Source organism: Corvus kubaryi, unplaced genomic scaffold, assembly GCF_017639235.1.
Source record: "Corvus kubaryi isolate FWS band 111438036 unplaced genomic scaffold, C.kubaryi_AGA036_p1.0 37396, whole genome shotgun sequence".
Taxonomy (NCBI): Eukaryota; Metazoa; Chordata; class Aves; order Passeriformes; family Corvidae; genus Corvus; species Corvus kubaryi.
Window position 1 is genome coordinate 17,154,091 of NW_024581135.1, and position 21,938 is coordinate 17,176,028.

Here is a 21,938-nt window from a genome sequence, read left to right on the forward strand (position 1 = left end):
CCCTGGGAGAATATGGTTACTTATTTCTTAATCTTTTGGGGAACTAAATAGAGGCTGGCCAGATTACAAAAACATGCAGTGAAACTACAAGGTCTATCACTTCATACATGAACACTACCCTCCCCCCCCACCTTGTCTCCCCCCCTTCACTGGCAGCTCTATTTTCAGAAGATGTGTGGGTGTTCGGCATGTCTGCAAATCAGATCACAATATTCTGTGTAGCCTGTCAAGGTATATATTTATCATTTCATCAGCCATATGACCAGTTTGGGTATATATATGTTTCCTAGAGGTGGGCGGATAATGAAACTGTTTTGAAAACTATTATAACAAGAAGTTTAAAGATCATAGAGTTTTACCTTCCTGTAAGTCATTTATTGAGATAAATCATGAACAACAGAAACAACAGATACATATTGTGTATTACATATTCCTTCAGACTGATGAATTTCAAGGAGATAAATAATCTCTGAACACTAGTGATCGAAAGCAACAAAGCAGTTTTTCTTAAGCAACAAAATAAAGAGACCAGTAATTTATACTTTTATTAACTGGAACAGTTATTTGTTGACAGTATTAAGTTATGGGCATTCCAGAATTCTCTCTTTTCTTTAAAAATAAGCACAGATACTGACTGTTCTAGTCTTCATGAGTCTGTTTACAACAGAGTTCACAACTTTGCAGCTGTACATCAGTGGAAACTGGATGTGTAAGAAGCTTTACAGTATTTATCAGTATTTATACAAAAGATAAAATAGTTCCTGCTGTGTCTTTGCACATTGCAATTTTAAGGCCAGAAGTTCCCTTTATGAGTTCATAAAAAATGTTAAGGGACAGATGGCAGACTTTTGCCCTACTGCCTTCTTTAATAAAAGTCTACTTTTTGTGCCTCTAGGAAGACTTGTCTCCTTCTAACAATCAGTGTCAGGACCCCAACTGAACCTGTCAGTACAAAAGAGTGCAGAAATTGCACTGTCCCCCTGAACAGACTGTAAAAAAGAAATAATGGAAGAAAGTAAGTTGAGATTCTTCTAGAAGAGAGTGACATTAACACCTCTGGAAATTATAACGAAAAACATTTTAAAAAACAATTTTTTCTAAAGTGGAATGGAAATGTGAATTTAATGACAAATATCTGCACTGGAATATAACAATGCCAGTTTATCAATCAGGGCTATCTAGCAGCTACTACTGGCTAATGCTCTGAGTAAAAGTCAATATTATGCAGAAACAAGCATCCCGAAGATGTTATGCTTCTTGGCATTACACAAGGAGTTATGATCAGTGAAGCCCGAGGTGAAAATCCAGGCAAAGCAGTCAGGGAGTCTACTTATTCAGGACCATCACATGTGCACCTCTTCACCGCAAGCTATACCTTAAGGCCGTTCTCATCTCTACCTAATGTTCTGAACACTCCTGTTAAGTGGTAAAACAGTATTGGAAGGTTCCTTGCAGTAGAATTTATAACCCAGATTTTTCACTCAAAGTATAAACCACTGTCCCGCAGCATCTTCTGTTTCTTCTGAAATTGTTTTCTAAACTTTATTCTACTTTCTATTTCTAACTTATTCCACTAAAATCTTTCTACTAAAGTATCTTACTCCTCTTTAAATGATTTCTCAAAGTGCATCACTTCCTCTAAACACAGTGGCCATGATTCTTTTATTTATTTTATTCATTATTCTTCGTCTGCCCTCTGAAGGTGGCTAGGTGCCACCCTTTCCTTTTTCAGTCTTCAAGACCTGAATTACCTCTCCAGCTTGTGGATATTAAAGAAGTTACAGCTGTTGTCTTTGGAAAGAACTTGTTGCATCCTGTGATGCTGATACTTGGTTTGATATTACTGATAAATGAGAGAGAATCCAGAGTGCAGTGATCCAACAGGGAAGCTCACTGATACTTTCATGTGGTGCATACCAGAGTCTCTGTATTTTGAGTTGCACAGTGAGGAGTAATAGTAGTGGAATTGTTAGATTATAACAGCAGGATCAAATTTCTCAGCAAAACTGAGGAAAGGGAGAAAGATAGACAGTAAGGACTACAAAGGGAGAGATGTATGTATGTATGTTTGAATGGTAAAATATGTGGCTGGGAGAAGCCTTTTATGTGATCAAGTCCTGCAGTCCCAGAAAATACAGCATGTTATGTATCCTTTCACTACATTTCTCAGGCTCTTTCTAGTAACACTTAGAATTCCTGCCCTACTTCTTTTATTAGAAGGCTGTTTCAGAATGTCACAACTCTGATTAAGGGTGACCTTTAAAATGGCTGTTTTATACTCATTTGCTCTTTCACTGATATTGCCCCATAGATTAAATAGGTCATATTGCTTTCTGTGTATTTTTGATACTGTTTGACAGATTTCCTTATCAGAGGCTGTGCCAGCATGAACATATCCTAACTACCTCATCTAACATTTCCACCATATTCTATTCTCAACACTGTGTTCAAACCTTCCAAGCCCACTTTTGCACTATTCTTCAGATACATAATGGATCCATGGCCTAGGAAAAGATTTACAAAGAAATTTATAGCCAGACATGCAGCAGAACCTTCAAAGAGCTGACTCTTACGAAATATAGTGAAATCACTGGGAATAGAAACATAAACAGAACTCAAACTAGCCACTTTTATCTTCTAAATGTCTATTTTTCATCTAATTCATGAATCACTAGTTAACTAGATCCCTGATCATCGTAATACCATAGACCTACATTTATTTATACCTCCTAGGAGTTTCTACTCATACCTAATTCTCGAATTTAGGATGTAGCAGCAACTAAAAACATTGACAAGTGAACGTAATAGCATAAAAAGCAGCAGCTGCAGGGAACTATTTCCAATTATAATGAATGATATGACATCAAAGTTTGCTATGCAAATTGTGCTCTGCACAATGGTTGAGATCATTCTAGAAAAGGACATAAACCAATGTCAAATTAAATTGGAAGGCCCTTGTGAAGTGTAAAGATTTATAGAGCATTTCAAATTTAATTTTGAATTTAGTTGGTATCAATTTTCCTGGAAAGACTAGCTGATCCATGCCCTTTCCATTGCAGTTTTCATAAAATCTAAATTATATGGAGAATAAACATAGATTTAAAAAATAATTTCTGCCCCCCTTCTACCCCTAACAGTGTCATTAGTATATAGAAACTCATCACTCTGGCACTAATTAGCCAGTCAGAATTAAAAAAAAAAAAAAAGCACAACAAAAACAAAGAAAAAAACAAGCCCCAAAGACCTACCTTGCCTCGTGCTTATATAACTTATAAAAATTAGGTTTTTTTAATGTAACTTGACTTTTTGCCATATTATCTGTGAAAAGATTTCTATGTATAACTACTATGAATAATTTAAAACATATCAAAATGGGTCCAGAAGAGATTATATCTTTCAAAACTGACCAGAGAAGAAAGGACAATGGTTGCAGATTCAAGTTAGCTATTATAGACAAAATATATGAAAGATAAAAATCCAATTACTTTTTAGGCACTAACTGATCTCAAAATAGAGATGATAGAACTTTTATCCCTATTTCTCTAGGAGGGCGTACAATACATTCCTTTTTATATCTGTCAAAGGGAGTAGGAGCATGGACAAAATCTTTCATAGCACCAGTGTAGAGAAGCTGCAGTCTGATCTATAAGAAGGTGGGTCAGCACTTGGGGACATGGTTTAGTTGTGGACTTGTCAGTGCTGGGTTAATGGCTGGACTTGATGATCTTAAATTCTATCATTCTGTGACTAATTCAAAAGCTGCTCTTGGCAAGATCTTCCTTATAGAATATTTATCTGCATTTTACTACAAAGAACTTCTTACCTCTTTCAGTCTGTCTGAGCATTTAAGGGCCAACCCTCTGCTTACTAACCCTATAAAAGTTATTTGGGATACTGTCATCTCTTGATATTTTTTTTCAGTATGTTGCACATTGCTAGCCCAGTCACTCTCCATATGAGACTATAACACAAATATAATAATACTGAAATCAGCTGAAAAGTTCTGTTGACTTCAGAGGGCACTGCATGTGTGTTAGAGTGAAGAAATATGCTATCTTAAATTATTTTCTTTTTTTTTCAGTTATATGCCTTGTTCACAAGATATATCATACATCCAGTCCAAAGGTATCTGCTTTTCATTTTGACAGCCTTTTTGATGCACAGATGTAGAAAAGATACCTACAAGAAAAAGTATTATGGAAAGCCAAAGAACTCGAACAGAAATTATGAGATGTAATTATGATACAGCGGCACAATCAACTACCATTTGTTATCATGTTGTGCCTCACACTAATCGGCAATTCATAATGCTGAGAACAAATTAAGAAGAATGAAACTACCATTTACGAATGACAGGAATCACTGAAATTAATGATCTTATTTGGGACACCTGGTGCACACTACATTTCTTTCCCAATAAAAAATAGAGAGCTGAAAAGTTTTGTTTGTTAGCAGTATCATCTAATGTTGTAGACTACCTCATAAGCAACTGAATTGGAGGTAAATTAAGTAATGTCTTCAAATTATCCTGGAGATAGCCAAATCACTCATTAAAAGAGTAGCAAACTATTGAATACACTGAAAAAAATTGAAAATGTACTAAAGTAATGTGTATTACCTTACCTGTGTAACCTTCTCTGTTACATTGTGCGTTCGGTCTTTCACCTTAGGTGCAATAATTGCTTTCTCTGAAGAAGGAGGAGATGAAGATTTTTTTTCACTTTTGATATCTGAAAAGTTCAGTGTGAGTTGAGGGATTTTGTTGATTGTACTGTATTTGTTGAGATTTGAATCCGATGTGGATCCCAACAGACTTGACTTGATATGATTAAAAGGCCCTGAAAAATCAGAACACACATTTATTATCTGAGAAATGCAGAGAAATAAATTATCATTAATATTTAGGTGGGATATGTTAAAAGGGTCGTTAAAAATGATTTTTCTGTATACAAATTGTTAATAATAAAAATTATCTACATTTTAAAAATAACTTTATTGCTAATAAGATTCAAATCTAATATTGGCTATAAATATGACATTTCCTTTACAGGTAGCCCTCAATATTTTTTATAAAATCAATGGATTCCAAATTGCATAATGCATCTATCCTTACTTGTTTTCATGTTACTGGGAATGCTGGTGTGCTCTTATTGTAATTCTGGCTGAATATAAAGACTATATGCTCATTTGTTTATAAGAGTGGAAATAGGACACATGATTATACGAGTGCCTGGAATTAGCAAAGGCTCTATTATCACATCCCTACGTTGCTCATGCTCACATGATAATTCAAAGAAACTGGAAAATTGAGTAGAATTACTCACAAAATATGTTTCTTCAATTGTCATTGCTAACAAAATATTGGAAACTATAGGGATACTCATAGGTAGAATATTAATGGAGTATAAATAGACTTTTTATACTATTTTAGTGCATCATGATAAAAAATATGAAGTTTGCATACTTCATGAGGTACATATGCTTTATAAATATTCTTTTCATTATTGGACAGAGTTTTTTTAACAAGAAAGCAATATAAATGATAAGAATACTTGTTTTGTACTGTCATCATAAGGTTCATTGGGAAGCCAGAAGTATTCATTGCAAGAAAAAGTTGCTTTTGAGAACAATACCGGAAAAAAGAACTATAAAGGTGTTTAGAATGAGAGATAAATCCACTTAGAGATTTAAGAAAAAACCCAGGTCTTGCAGTCAGTAACAATATACCTAAAGTGTGGGGTTGAAGGGTATTTCTCAGATTTACATGAGAACCTTACTGCATCTTAATTCTATTAAGGGCAACAATGTGATGCTTTTCTCTTGTACTGCTTTTTGAGGTTTTCTTTTGTCTTCCTGGGAGGAGAACAAGAATGTGTGTGTTGATTCTGGAACAGGCAATGGAATAGGATTAAGCCTATGGGGTAAATCGCAAAGTCAGCACTGATTTTATTTGCAATGTGTGAATGAATGAAATTCAAATCAACCAGCTGCCTGCCTGGGGATGGCTGTGGGGAAATGCATTAGGCTGTGCTGACTTTTTTTTTTTTTTTTGGCAAAATTCTTGAAGTGAGGGCTGATTTTCCATCACACCTGGCTTCAAATGCTTGCTGAAGCAGATGTTTAATTTTCTTTCTAAGCTTAAAGAGATTTTTACATGTTTTCTCTCTCCTAAACTCATGCTAATTGTATGTTAATCTGGGCCAGAGATAGAAAATCTCTATCACTCCATTTCAAATTTTGCCACTGCACAGAAAGGAATTTAAGAGACAAGGGAGTGCATGATACTCTAGACTAAAAGTTTGGGTGCAAACCAGAATTTGTGCATGAGTTCTCTAAAAATTAAACTGCAAACCAGTTCTTCTTTTTCTCCTAGTGTATTTTTTATTGCACAGCTTCATGGGAAAAGGGAAGAAAGCACTACCTTTCACCTGCAAGGAATGGTAAAAAGCTTGGTACTGAGGACACCACCAAGGGATTGTGATACTATACTCAAATGCCTTTTGGCCCAGGTGGGACCTGAATCTATCTTTCACATCACCTACATGAGTCTACTAAAAATTAGTGTTCAAAATATATCAGGGCTCACAATCTCCTCACAAATAAGTGAAGTGACTAATCTGGCTGGAGTGTGCTACGTTCATATGGTCAGACCGCAGTTTTTCTGCCCTGCTTCCCTATTAGTTGTAGCAATAGTGTCTGAGTATTGAATTAGTTTAGATGTAAGCAGGATATCAAGTTGGAATCATTTGTCAGATGAACAAGATTCTTGATACCTTAGGAATTCAAAGGTAAGAGGAAATAAAGCTATCTTAGGCAAATCTGGGATTAGATAGTAGGCAAGAATTTGTTTTATTAGTAACTTTATAGATGCTTAAATTGCACTGAACTTTTGGTTTCAGGGATTTACATGTTTTACTGCTTCCATTCCAAAGGGGATTACTCTCTCTTTTGCCACCTAATACTCATGCCCTAGAGCATGATATTAGGCTTAGTTCATTGCACATGAGAATAAAACCTCGCTTCTTTTCCCCCACCTTGTTTTGCTTTAGAAAGTGGTGAAAGGTATAATTGACAATGGTAATTGATTGAAAGACAGTATTAGCTTAAGTACAGCCCACGCTGACAGAAATTGAGTTGATACTGGACAGCGAGTGGACTGTGTCAGAGCAGGAAGCAGAAAAAGAGGGCCATAACAAATCACAATCACAATTGACACTAATTGGCACCCTGATTGACAGTTTCAACAGAGAGACAAAGAATTGAATAAGCAGGGAGAATGACTTGCTTCTGCCTAGCCTAAAAAAGGAGAATCTTTCGGGTTAAGTTTGAGCTCCCCATTCGTATGGTAGGATTTCATTGTCCTTGCTTACACAATGCATTGAGAAATGATTTCACTCTCCTGAGCTCCCAATTCATCATCTTCCACCAGCAGTAAATACATTTATAAAAGTTATTGTATAGCACAGAAACTGCGTGTTTTTCCCCCAAGATTTTGCCAACATACACATGAAGCAAACGGAATGATTTTGTAGTCCACAAATTGCATTACATAATCTAGGTCATGCACTGCATGCAGTTTAGAGAGATTTTACCAGGTACACACACTTTTTGCATCATGCATGAAGTCACAAACCAGTTTTCCCACAGATAGAAATATGGCAGTTAAAACTGAACACTTCAGTAAGTGATCTTCAGAAATGGAGGAAGTAATTTATGGATTATGTTCAAATTGTTTCTAAAAGATGTATCTCAGTGCTGGTGAAAAGAAATAGTTTTGTAATTGCACTACATATTATTTAAACATGAAATTGGCAATGAAGTTCATGCATGCACATTTTGATGCTACAGGAAGCTTGAAACCATACCCCCTGCCATCCAGGAACGTGAAACTAGTTTTAAAGAGACAAAAGAGGAATAAGTGAAGATACTTCCATAAGGGTCCTGATTATCAGTTATTTAATTTTTGAGAGAGTTAACCGAAAACTAAGCACCTTGTAACAGTCATTTGCTAATATCCCCATACAATCATATATCCTTTTATGGGTAAAACTCCTGGTAGCTTCAACAGAAGTTTTGACTGCTTAAGGACAATAGCACTGAGTTAAGTAACTGTGATATGTTCTACCTCCCTCCCTTCCTTTTTTGAGTTAACAGATAATCAAGTCAAAAGGCTGTTTAACTATGCCTTCACTTTTTCCAGTGATTCATAGTTAGTGCATTGAGACAAGAGTTACAAACTGCATGTTTAACAAATATAATTTATGTAATGCACCTAGCCCTAAAGATGTCAACATGAGAATGTTGCATTTGAACATTTCATACAGCAGGCAAAGTAACATGCCAAAAAGTGTGGCTGATTGAAACACTGGAAGGTACAGTGTAGATGTATACTTTACCTCTGACATTGCGACCATTGTCTGGTTTTCAGCATAATAAAAGTGAAGAAAAAGAGAAAAAAAGACAACTAAAATCTACACCAGAAAAAGCAGAAAATACATCTTCAAAGTGTGCATGGTTTGAACTGAAATATTGTTGCACTTCCTTGATTGTATTATGTAGACGTTAAGTGAAGATGAAGTCACTTTGACAATTGAGATAATATGTAAAAGTGTTTGGAGTAGATCATCAGGCAGTACAACTGGCTTTAGCTAACTTGCCTCAACAGAAACATGATAAAATTGTTTCTCCACAAGTCTGGCACTGGGTTGGAGAATGAAAGTGCTAAGGAGAGGCAATTAGTCCCACATAATTAAGAGAAGCTGAGACCCAGAGCTGAAGTGCAGGGTGGCTGCATGGGGTGTGGGGCTGCACAGGAGGCCCAGCACAGACCCCCAGGCCCCATGCCTGCCTAGACTCACGTGAGAAAAAGCTTTTAACATGGCAGCAAGCTAAGCAATGCCCTTCTGAGTAAGTGCTGGAGAAAGATATACCTTAAACCTTTCTTCAGGTCTTAGGTGCCTTTCCGCAAGGAAACAGTGGCAGAGCTTTCTGTCCTCACAGGCACACCTGGCCCTGAATCCTCTCATGACATCAAACCTTTTCAGGGAGAATATTATTATTGCTGTTGTTATTATTATTTTAAAGAAGCTGCACAGGTGCAGAGGTAAAAACCACGCCGGTTCACATGGTAATGATGTGATCCCCAAACCACCGGCCCCTTGTGTCGTGCCCCTGCGCGGCCGGCTCTGAGGGGTGTGAGGTGGGTCTGGCAGGCAATGGGGCCTTGCTCCTGGTGTCAATACCCACTGTGACCAGTTTACCAGCTTTCAAAGGTGCTTTGGGCTCACACAGACATTCACCTGTGTTGTGCCGGGCTGACAGGCCACCTCCGAGGCTGAGGCGTTCGTGGCCTGGCTGTCTGACAGCAGCCCTGTCCCTGTGGAGAGTGGTCAGCCCTGCTCTGGACAGAGGCCGTGGCCTGCAGGGGGGCATCAGGGGCGGTGCTGGGCCTCGTCACACCTGCTGCCTCGCTGGCTTCTCCTCAGCTTCCCGAGCACTGAGGAGCACAGCGCATCAAGCTGGGCCCTCTGGACCCAGGGTGTGGAAGAGTATTAATTCCTCCCAGACCAATACCTTCCTGTACCACGCATCTGTAGCAGTACTGGAGATTAGGCTGAGTTAGGCTCAAAAGTCTGCTGCTGTTTCAGAAGGCAGCAGCGATCTTGCTGAGTCCACTTTCTGAAGACAATAAGATTTCTGAAGAGTCCCTGTGGACTTGTACCTGCCTGCAAAATCTGGATTGCTGGTGTTTCAGGTGAGGCTAGCTTGGCTGCATTTTGGGTGGTGAGTGTAAGACAGTTCCTGCCCTATTGTTTTTGCTGTCATATAGGAATATTTATAATAGAATTTGAACCAGTACACTCAAATGAATTTAAAAGCCTAAGCTGTCATTTTTACTGTAATATCTTCTGGCATATAGTGGGCACAGTGAAGATAATCTTAAAGTGATAGGCAACGAGGCTACGTAAATTAATTTAACACATGAAATAATTTCTATTCTCAATTGCATTATCTTAAAATTTGACTGCGGGTAAATTACTGTAGTTAGTATGAAGCTAAATAATGTTATTCTCTTCCTTCAGAATTCTGCTTTACTAATTCAATTAATATTATTTGAACTGGAAAGGATAGGAAAAAATTGAATCCTGACTTTCATTTTCAGATAGAGTAGTAGTTTTTGAATGATTTAAGAAAACTCAAAATAAAAATGGAATGGGAAAATATGTTAAACCCTGCGTTTCCTTTGGTAATAGTTCAGCCCTTTGGGACTGTGGTTTACTTTTACTTGTTGCACTTAGGGCTTTGCATTCTCCCTGTTCAGAATGTACAAGCCCAGAAAAGATGATTTAAGCGGAATCTTGGTTGCCTAACTTGCATGGAATATTTTTTAGCAATAATAGGGTTTTATGGTTCACTGTTGAAAAAGGCAATTTGGACTTGCCGGATAAATTTAAACATCTTTTCAGCATAAGGTGCCCAATTCTAACATGATTGTAAGCAGATGGCATCAAGGATGGTTACTAATTCTAATGCCTTTCTGAGAGCCATTCTCTCTTCTGCTGAGTTTTTCTAGAATGCTGTGTATGATATAAACTTAGGGCCTGATTCTCTACTAGTTTGTAGTTTATACCAAGTGAAAATTGAGTAAGAGTGTTTCGTCTATTTGTAAATGATCACATCATGTGAGAGGCCATAGGAATTCAACTGGATTACTGACTCCTCATAGTAAAATTTATTTTCCTTACTACTTAATGTTTGAAAAATGTTTTTCCATAAAATGGGGATAAAATTTTCTGCTCATCCATTCAGCAAGTATTAAATTATGCGGTGATTTCTGCATCAGGTTTGAACCACTGTAATCAAAGACACTTAATGTTCAAACTGATTTTTACACATTTCATATATATATATAACTGGATGAAGAATGATCATTTGGGAAGTACTATAATGAAAAATGTTCTGAAAATAGAAATTGAAAAACCAGATATATTAACATGTATTTCCTGTGAAAGATGAGTTTAAATACATGGGGAAGTTTAAATCAAGATAAAGCTTATGCAATAGGTCCAAAGGACATGCCGCAGTTCAATCTTGGAGGTTTTTGCCTCCTGATTTTGACATCTTGGCTTACTGTGAACATGAACTATACAAAATGGTATGGTTTAGGATGGATTTAATTGAATTTTCAGGTTCATTTGAATTGAAAAAAAATCATGGTCCAAAAGAAACAGAAATGAAAAAAAGTACTTACATATTATATTTAATACAGGCAGAGTGTTTGGAAGGAATGATCAGTTTTGCTATTCTACAAGTTAAACTGGGTGTCAAAGGAACATTCAGACTTATATTTTAGGAAATGTGTAGAAGCAAAGGGTTCTTGAGGTGAACTTTCCAGAAGGCAGAAGAACTTAAAGGGATTTTACACTTGTGGTCAGTAAGAAGACATAAACAAACCATCACTGAAAATGAAAAATAATTTTCCTGCTAATTTAAGAATCTATACACAGTTTTTCATTACATATGTTTCTGGAATCTTAAAATATTACCATACATTCCTTGTCATCTCGCCTAAATATAAAGGTGTGTAATGCAAGACATTAGACCATGAGTAGCTGTGAAAGGATTGTATATGTGGCACTTTTCTTCAAAAGTGACTTTCAATGGGACCTCGCAATTCACAGGGCTTTCAAACCTCTGTTTGCTAAGCTCTTTCCCAAGTTTCTTAAACTCCCTGTCTTCAAGAAGAAATCATGGACTACACTCCATGGATTTAGGAGAGACAGTGAAAATGAAGAGAGAGGAAACATCTCTGTAACTTTTGCTGGTTGCATGAATATACTAGCACAAGGAGAAAATCACACTTAAATGAAGTTTACACTAAGCATTTCACCATTTCACTAAGTATTTCACTATTCATTACACAAAGCATGTCAAAGGAGTTGCTGAGGGTATTTTCTTCAGCATGAGAGAAAAAGCATGTCTCAATGTTGCATCAGTGAATGTACAATATGCACATTACAGATTTAAGAAAAAGAAACATATCAGTCTCTGAAGTAGGATTTCATACAGTCAAAGACCACCTGATATATGTAAGTATAGGAGGGAATGGTGCATGGAATTATAATTTGATCACCTGATTTCCCGCCGGGGCGGCGGCGCCCTAAACACCAATATTAGCTTTAGGAATCCTGGCCCCAACATTTTCTATATCCCTAAAGAGAAGATCAATACCATGATTCCATTAGTCTCCTTGGAAATGAAAAACAATATTTAGTGTACATAATAAGCCTGATGTATTTGGGCCCTTAACATTTTCATTGCACCTTTGAGTCATTATATTTAGCTGACTATATTTACATTTGTTTACAAAGTGGTGATTATTGCTATGAAAAATTGAAATAATTCCTTTTTTAGAACATCAAAGAATAGCGATTGACTTTCTACCATACCTTCACTTGCATGACGGTCCCTAAAAATGTTCTTGGGATGGACATTAAAGCCTTCTATGTCGTGTACTGAAGACGCTCTCCGTATACTACAAATACTTTCCTTTGATCTGGAATGGGTCAGTGGATTGCTTGTCTGTATCATGTCAGGGTAAAGTCTGTCCCATTGCTGCTTGGGTGATGAGTGGTCAAGAGGTCCAGATATATTAACCAAAGGTGAACATTTACTGTGTTGAATCAGTGCTTTTGTATCATCCACTTCTGAAGGACTACAGCTTTCTTTTGTAGGTGATTTAAAGTGCTTCATTGCCACTGAGTCATCGCTGTGCTTAGATGAATCAATTATCACTGCATCGGGGTCTTCCTGGGGCAAGGACTGCTTTCTGTATGTTAGAAGTCTCAGTCCAGGTAGCCGGAACCCAAAAAGTCTGCCTACATGCAAATACATAAAAACAGAAGAAAATACTACACATTAGTGTCTGGTCATTAAAATGAGCATATTTCACTTGCAATACATGTTAATAGCTATTCCTAATAAATGACAATGCTTAGTAATGGAATACATAAATACACAAATATAATATAACTCCAAGTTTGTTATAGTTGGGGTGTTAAAAGATTCCAGAATTCAGTCAGACCTAAGTTTTTGAGCTTAGTATGGGAATAGCAGCATTAATTCTACAGCCTATTTTAAAAGCTATGAGGTTCAGATGGTCCTTTCTAAATTAAAATTCTATGTATCTATAAAAGACAGCCAGGATATGTCTAACTACTTTGCTTGGTAGTTGTTATCTGGAAATAGATATTTGTGGATTCTATTATTAGTGGAACTCCATGTGCTTATGAATATCCTGCTGATATATGCATGTATTGGCTACAGATTAAACAGGAAGATACCAGTGCTAATTGCTTGGGAAAGAAAACTAAGCTGTGTATCAGTTTTGCTACAATCCTTTCCAATACTGACATCTGATGATTAGATGAAACAATTTTAACGAGTTTAAAAGGAAGAGTAAAGGACCAAAGTGGAAGAAAAAAGAGCGACACAGCTCTCAAACCTCAGTTGCACCTATACAATGCAATTATTGTTTACATTGCATGGGATGGGCTGAGTTGGGCTTGGTATGGTTAATGGCAGTGTAGACTATCCTGAGTGTGTGGAAAATGAACACTGTGTAATGGTAAGAAGTATCAGTAGCTGAGAGGAAGAGTATAATATGGTGCCTATAAAGAAACTATAGAGGAAGAATTGCAAAATTTACAGAATATCCTTCTAAAAAATCAAACCTAAATAAGAAATATTGTAAGGTTTTGTGTAATACAGCTCACAGATAGAGGCACAGGGACATCAGATGTACAGAAAACATATTAAACAATTTAAAAAAAGAAATGCTAAAGAAAGTTTAACAAAATAAAATAATTTAAATAATTGAAATGATCAGGTGTCATTGTATAAACAGTCTGACTTATTAAATAATTTTGTGTCTCTCATCACTTTGCTACATAAGTGTTTTCAACAGTGAATCAATAGCTAAATGATTTCTTGGAGAACATTTCAAAGTACCTTCTTATTCTTTCTCGCTGGGATAAGAAGTTCTGTTTGGAGTAAGATTCAAATTTTTTTTTCATTCAGTTTAAATTCCTAGCATTTGTAGCTACCTAGCATTTATTAATATTTAACATTGAAATCTATCATTCCATACTGAAATGTTTTGAAATAGTCTTTCTTTTATGCATATGCCCGACAGTAATTGTAGAGCAATTGATGACCTAGCTGAATCATTTAATGTTTTGAAATGAATGTCCTATATATTTAGTATTGAATATGGAATTGTATTTTGAATCCTAATTGAATGAAGGTGAGAGTACCCTGCTCGGGAAAACCCGTCTAAGAACTAAAGTTTCTGGACTAGATGACACCAAAGGTCCATCTAGCACACTGTTGGACCTTGATAATTTCCAGTAGTGGATACGTGAAGGAGATAGAGAGTCACTACATTGTGTTATTTCTCTGAGTAAATTTACTCTGTTTCTGGCTATCTGAATTTCAGAAACTTCCTGAGCTAGAGATTGTTTGTTCAAACCACAAACTGAATAAATGGTGTACCCTTCTTCTATGAATTTGTATCAGTGCTTTTTAAAAATGGTTTTAGTTGGATCTGCAAAGAATTCTATAGGAAAGAATTCCATAATTTTAGCATATGTTTGTGAAAAAGTACTTCCCCTCACTTGCTTTAAACTTGTTGCCTTGGGGAGGGTGCTAGTTCCTATAAAAAAATAGCTAATAATTACTCCCTTTTTATAGTTTTCATATAGTCTCAATAAGTTTACAGTTTTTCATACATCTCCTGAACTGCTTTGTATACCTCTTCTGCAAGCTGAAGAATGCTTATGTAACTGTATTGTGTACCTCTGGACATCCTTCTTGCTCTTCTCAGTTACTTTTTATTTCTAATGTAATCCTTTTTGACAGTGGCCTGTGCTACTCCCAGACTTAGGGATCAATGCAGTGACATAATGGCTTTTTGTTTCAGTCTTAGTTATCTTCCTTATAATTTCCAATATTTCATTGCATTTTTGAATTATTTTTCTAACTGTTCTAATTTAAGCTATTTTTACAACAGCTGAGAGATTTTGTTGTTGATTGGTAATAGATAATTTAGTCTCTAATATTATGTCTGTAAAAATTTTTTTTGCTGTTTTATCACTTGGCCACTCAGCATCCTTGCATGTCTGTAAATCTTGTGTAGTAGTGACATATGCAAACATTCTCACCTCATTGTTGGCACCTTTTTAATCCAAATAATTGAAAATGTATTATAAAATAACCTATGAGACTCTACTGATAACATCCAAGTATTTAGAAATCTGGTGATTTATTTCCACCTTTTTTCCCTACTTTAAAATATAAATCCATGTAACGATTTTACTTTTTTGTCCTTGAAAATTTTTGAAAAATTTGTTGAATTCTAAATATTTAGCATTGAATTTATTATTCTAGGCATATACACACAACAGCACAATAGACAGAAATCTCTGTTACATAAACCAGAGTCATGCATCTTTAAAACAGCAGCTAGAGGTGCAAATTTTCAGTCTACACAGTGATACTCAGCAGAGTGCATCTTGGGAATGTGTGTACTTCTAACTTACTAAGTATGCTTGAACACTACAACTGCTCACAGTAGGAATTAGTGAAGAATGTAAATTAAAAAAAAAAAAAAAATTTTAAAATACACATAGAATTGAGCTGCAAAGCAGCTTATAAATCAATTTTGAAGGCTTATTGCATCCAAAATGAAACTAATACTATAATTCTCTTTTTTATCAATTACATTGAAGTTCTTAAAAATACCATTCATAAGGATTTCTGGCATTAGACACTGTTAAAGGCTTTTTGTTGGCACTCTATTTTAGTCATATTTATGCTGCTGCAGATGGTCTTTTCTGCCTCACCACGTTAATATGACCATGTTATATTGCATTACTAATTTAGCTGTCTAACTGCAGTTCAGCTGGAAAGAATACTCAGTGAGAATTTTGCTTCTTGCTAAGACTTTTGGGCATGAAATAGAAAACTTACATGAGCAGCTTTTTGCTATTCTTCTATAGACTGTAATAAATAGTCTCAGAGTTAAAATCTTATTTCCTGATTTTTAATTTGAATATTCTTAAGAGAAGGAGTATTGCTATTATTCTTCAGTGAACAGGTAATGAGCTACATGGTGTGTTGGACATTCATCTCTCTCCTGCAGCTAAAGTTATCAGGAGGCCCATTCAGAATTTGTGTAGTTTACTGAGCTGAGCTGATCAAGGAAGTGTAATAGTACAATTTGTCATGAAGCAAAATTCATTCAAGCCTTAGGCCTGCTGTCCCAGTAAAGACTAAAAGTGTCAGTGGAAGCTTTCCTGGCATACTGCATATGGGAGAAATCCTTTGTTTGTTAATGGACAACCCCTGCTTTGTGTAGGTATGATGTCAGAGCAGATTTATCTTGGTTTACAGTACTCAGACATGTTTGAGATGCAACTGGCTATTTACTATGAATCCAGAGATAATGTTACATTAAAATCCTTATGTTTTATTAAAGACTAGATTGCCAAATTCTTCTTAATGCTGAGTCAGAGATTTGAATGATTGTGTCTTCCTAAGAGCAACTGAGGAAAGCAGTTGAGTCTGAATCACAATTCCAGACTTACATTCCACCTCCTCCTTTCAAACTTTGCCTCACTGAATAAGCAATTTGCAAATGAGTTAATCTGTTGGTTGCACTTAGTCTCTGTGCCATCTCAGCTGTTAGCTGTTCGAAATAGTAGAACTCAGTCCAAAAATACACTGTAGATGATATAGGACTCTTCTAAACTCTTTGCAGATAGAATTATCTCCACAGTCTCAAATTCAAATTGACTTTTCTTGTGTTCTGGAAGCCTTTTTTAATTCTGTCTCATATTTTGGGAGATCAAAGGAGAAGACTTAGAATTCATGGAAATAAAATGTTTTGATTAATAGCTTTTAAAAAAATGCAGGGAAAAATCCCATCTTGATAAGAAAAATTAATATCCTTGTTATTATGTAAGTATTGAAATAAGAAGTGCTAACATTAATGGAAAATTGCTATTCTTAAACACTAAATACAACTGTATGGAATTTTGTGTCAGGGGAAAAAAAAGGAAGAATGAAAATTATTTCCCAAAAGACCATATCAACAGCTACAATCATGGCTGCAAATTTCCTGCCCCATCAATACAAAATGGGATATTGCAGCAAAATTATCTGAACAAGGATTTCTTTTGTAACCCAATGCACTTGCATGGCTAGTGATTCTTGTGTCTGTTCTGTGCAAACATTCCATAAAAAGGAAGGGAAATTATATTTGGCCTGAATATGGCCTTGATACAGTGAAGGTATTCCCCAAATTTCTAGCAAAGAAAATGTATATTTACATAAAAGACACAGTCGCAAAGTCAGAGAAATGCCAGCAACTGAGAGAGTTTTACCTTCACTACAATTTCTTTAGTGGTCTCTGGGTAGTGGTAGATGCTATGTGTTTCCTCCCAAAATCTGTTTAGCCCATGTGAGTGGGATCCCTGCAATGCTATCCCAAGCGCTGCAGAAGGGTAATCCTAAGAGATAGCAGCTGAAAAGCTGTGATAACTCCTCAAAGAATTGCTCAGCCAGTTTTTGTAGCACTACTAGAAGAATTGTTATTTTCATGCTGGTTCAAAGCAGTTATCCAAACCCCAAGATGTGAAGGCAAAAGGAAGAGAAATACTAGCTGGTCTCAGGCTCCTTTGCTGGCAGCTAGATCGTCTATTTGTCTCAACCTTCTCTAGATTTAGACTTTCCAGAATCAAATCAAAGGAGTTCAAATGCACAAAGAGTTTGCAGAAGGTTATCTAAGTGAGGTGTAGAAGCTGTCAGAACTGTTTCCTGGTGTGATGTACCACTTCTAGGCTGAGAGCTGAACCAAAGTGAGCTGCTTGTGTTCCTGTACAACCTGTTAACTGTGTTGAAGAAAATCAGGTCTTGGGTAGTTTTACAATGGTGACTGACTGGTCTGGCTATGACATGAAACATATGTTACTTTTTCAATATATAAGATTAAAGAATGCAACATACATATCCACAATGACCAACCTATTCTAAACAGATTTCCTTGACTAGGGCAGGTAAGATAGGTCAATTATGACAGACTGTCCTCCGGAGCATGGGCTAATTCAGTAACACCTTTGTTCTTCCCCAAACAATAAGCAAAATTACTTTCACAAAAGTAGCACAAGTCAGACCTTTGCTGAAATATTTTCTCATAACTGAATATCTACTGTCACAGAATTCCAGGATTTAGGTTATCAGAAACACAGACACAGACAGTTATTGAATTGCCACTCAAAGGCTTAGAAATATCATCTAGCAACTCATGCAACAGACTAAAGGAAACAATTGCTTTTGAGAAATGGAATCCCTAAACACTGACAGTCTAAAATAGCAGCAAATACTTGAATGTACTCTATGCAAACACTGTGGCATGTGATGATGCCTTATTTTCTGTCTGGGCACAGCAGGCCTTGGGACAGAAAATTACAGAGAGACAATTATGGTTTTTTTCAGTTCTTTTCCCCAAAATGTATTGAAGCATACTTAAGTGGATAATTTTCTTGCTCTGCTCATTAATAGTAATAATATTAAAAAAAAAAAAAGCAAGGCAATTATTAACATTAGAAGCTAGAATTCATAATTCTCAGACACTGAATGCACTTCTTTTTTTATCCTCTGGTATGGTCTCCTTTAATTTTGGCACTTCTTTTAGTTTTCTCTAAAATTTAAGGTTACACATGTCTTCTACTGGTATAAGAAACCAGAAATCTTCTTTATATTCCCTTGTAAGTGAGAAAGATTTAACTTTGATATCTGCACATAGGACCCTGTCAGAATATGAAAGGAAGGGAATGACATCTCTGACTGCTTTTAGGGCTCTGCTGTGTGTGGTTGACCAGTGAATTTAGTCAGAACAATGTTAAAAGGGTCTCCCTCAAAAGACAAAATGTTTATATCCTTGAATGTTAACATGAATTGGTACATTTACCTGGTTTTCTTCCCACTTGTTGACAGAGATGTCATTTTATTATATCTTATTCATTACTATTACAGGAGTTGAAGTGTTTTTGTAAAAAAGGCATAGGAAAAAAGAATTTTTTGTCCTCTCAGAAAGAGGTTTTACTTCTTGCATTTTTATTTCTTAAATATGGTAAGAAGTAGGAAAGAAGAAAAAAAGTAAATAACTGCAATGAAATAAAATAACTAGCATCACAGAAAATATAATATTTAAATTATTTGTTACCTAGCACAATATTTAGTTGTCTTGGTGAGAAGATGGTGAGTTTTTTGGCAGCTGGAAAAAAGAATTTTTTCTATCTATTAAATCAAGCTCTTAAGAAGATCTCAAACCCTCATCACCTTGGCTGCCAGTCTTCATAGGATAAAAAATAATGCTTTTCTCTGAGACAGGAAGCCTGAAGATGTTTTCTGTGTCTTAACACTGAATTCATATACCACTATCAATTTCTGCAATGTGTTTTGTCTCATATACTGGTTGAAGTTTTTTTATGCTCTGCATAATGCAACTTTCAGTAATAATAAGATGAGAAGTATCATTAAATTTGGATTTTATACGTCATATAATTGTACTAAATTTAATAGTTTACCTGTTATATCTATAGTTTTGCAGAAATAATCAGACAGTGAGAGCAAGAGCCATGTTATGACTTGCACTCTTCTAGAAATATATAAAATGTAATGAGATCTTGAAATAATATAGCCAGAACAAAGCAATAAAAGGACTTTTGTAGATAGAATTTTAGAAGATAGATTTACCTGACGAAGAGCCACTTGAAAGGTTGTTACCATCTGAAATACAATTAAACTAAATTTACAAAAAGCTTTTGCTTGAAACGGATTCAAAAAATAAACAGACTATTAAGAAAAGAAGGCAGAATATGAAATATCCAAACATTTTAGAAGCAAATTCAGGTAGCTTGAATTTACATACAATGTGTGTAATATGCAGAAGAATTTTTCTGAAAGTATGTTGACTTTTTATTTGGAAAATTTAAGAACTATTAAATTAAGAAATACTTGATAATTATTACGTTTCTTTTTAATAGATCAATATATGTTTTCAATTACCTAATTTTAAAGTTGGCTAAGGTTCCAGACAGAATACTAAAGCAGGTGTACACAGACTAACATGCTATTTCTCTTGAAATGGAACTTCTAATTAGTGATACATTTTTTGCTAGACAATGACAATTTTATTTGGATGAAACTTACTAAAAGTTGAAGAATTCATAATTTCCATTGGAAGAATAGACTTTATTCACTGACACTTGTTTAGAATATGAGCTTAGTTTCACATTCCTGATAGGCCTCACTTATTTCATGTCTTTATGGCAAGAACTCTTCAGATTATGTGTCCTTGTCAGTTGCTCTCAGGTCTTTGAAATGCCCAACTTGCCTGGGTGCTTAAAACAGTCAAGTTATAATGGTAGGATTCTATGCTTGAGAAGTAAGACATGATGGAGGTAAATTCCCTCATTTTTATTTATAGATATATTTTGTTTGCTTATCTTAAAGCAAACTTTTTCATGTTGAAGACCGTAAATAAAAAATCATATTTCTTGTAAACAACATCCCTCTAAAAGCTTCTCAAATCCATTGAATTTTTTTCCTGCTTTCTAGTAGTCATTTTTGTCATAGCTTGAGATACCCTGATAGTTTTGATTTTTTCCTCTTCAAGGTCAAAATCTGTAATTCAATTTAGCAAGTGCACAGATGTGTTAAGTTCTCTGTGCTAATTCTTATTATGAATAATAGAGACGTGTCTCTTTCTTCCATCAGAGAATGAAGCAAAACTCACTACCTTTATACTTTCCTGAGGGTATGTATTATAATGAGGGATGACTTCAGAAAATCATTATCCTAGCCTTCAAGTTACCTTACAGAACCCCCCTGTTTTAAATGTCCTGAAAGGAACAGATAGATAGGAGACCTGTTAAAAATTAATAAAAATATATGACTGGAAGACCTGTGTGGTATGCATAAGTCGCCGCCATGGAAAGCTATTGAAAGCTGTGTCACTCCTTCTTTTTCATTTTCAATCTCTTAAGCAGAGATTGCTTTTTTTATTGAATGTTTGTACTAGAGGTAGCGAAACAGCTCTGTGATCGTAGCTGGGTGAGGCTGTAATGTAAACAGCTAATTACAGTTTGTGGAATCCAGAAAGGCTTCCTTTCTGAGCTGAGCCCCAACAGCAGCCATCATGAGGAAACAGAAGTAGAGCTACCCTACTTGTATTTTTCTGTTTGTAGAAGAAGACTAAGAAAAATGATTTGTCTCAGTGACTGTTCTGTTAATTTAGGCAGTTAGGTGTTTGTGGAGCGTGGAAGGTGATAATAGCAGAGGTTCTTCTGTCTTTTACTGGCGATTGGTGTTTGGCCATATTCCTTTGCTAAGATTTCAAGACTGTTTTCAGTTTGTCTGATATTTACTGTAATTTACCTTGGAGACAAATACACATAATTGACACTGGGGCTTTCAGAACTATGCTGCTGGTTGGCTGGATAGAAACCTTTGTCCTCCTGTACACAATTTTTCTTGACTAGTCCTCACTGAAGATGAATTTGCTTCGAGTGGTGCAGCTAACAATAAGATCCTGGACAAATTTTTCATTACATTTTGGGCACAGTCAGGGGGTTACAATTACTTTTACGTGCCATATTCTATGAGGCAAAATTGCATGCATCAAACAGTATGCAGTATTTCATTACAATGTTGCAGTCCTAATATTTTTAGGACTAAAAATATATGCTTGACTTTCACTAAACTGCAATTACTTATATAGCAAAGTGCTCTGCACAGAGGAAAGCAAATATCACGTTTTTGTGCTAGCTCTTTGATTGGAAGGAAAGGCCTGATTTAAATTGCAGTTGTGCTTG

At 35.8% G+C, this 21,938-nt stretch overlaps 1 protein-coding gene across 6 annotated transcripts in view; it reads right to left on the minus strand.

Annotated features, from left to right (window-relative positions):
- The window catches only part of KCNH7 (potassium voltage-gated channel subfamily H member 7), a 220,538-nt gene that overhangs the window by 60,378 nt on the left and 138,222 nt on the right, over positions 1-21,938 (minus strand). The window contains exons 4-8 of one of the 6 annotated variants that reach the window (XM_042040293.1): positions 19,819-19,851; positions 12,450-12,878; positions 8,397-8,417; positions 7,866-7,889; positions 4,624-4,838 (exon numbers count right to left, since the gene is read on the minus strand). In XM_042040293.1, the coding sequence (XP_041896227.1) occupies positions 4,624-4,838; positions 7,866-7,889; positions 8,397-8,417; positions 12,450-12,878; positions 19,819-19,851 (722 nt within the window). The remainder of the gene's footprint in view (positions 1-4,623; positions 4,839-7,865; positions 7,890-8,396; positions 8,418-12,449; positions 12,879-19,818; positions 19,852-21,938) is intronic. The other 5 variants (XM_042040296.1, XM_042040294.1, XM_042040295.1 and 2 more) reach the window with 5 other exon arrangements.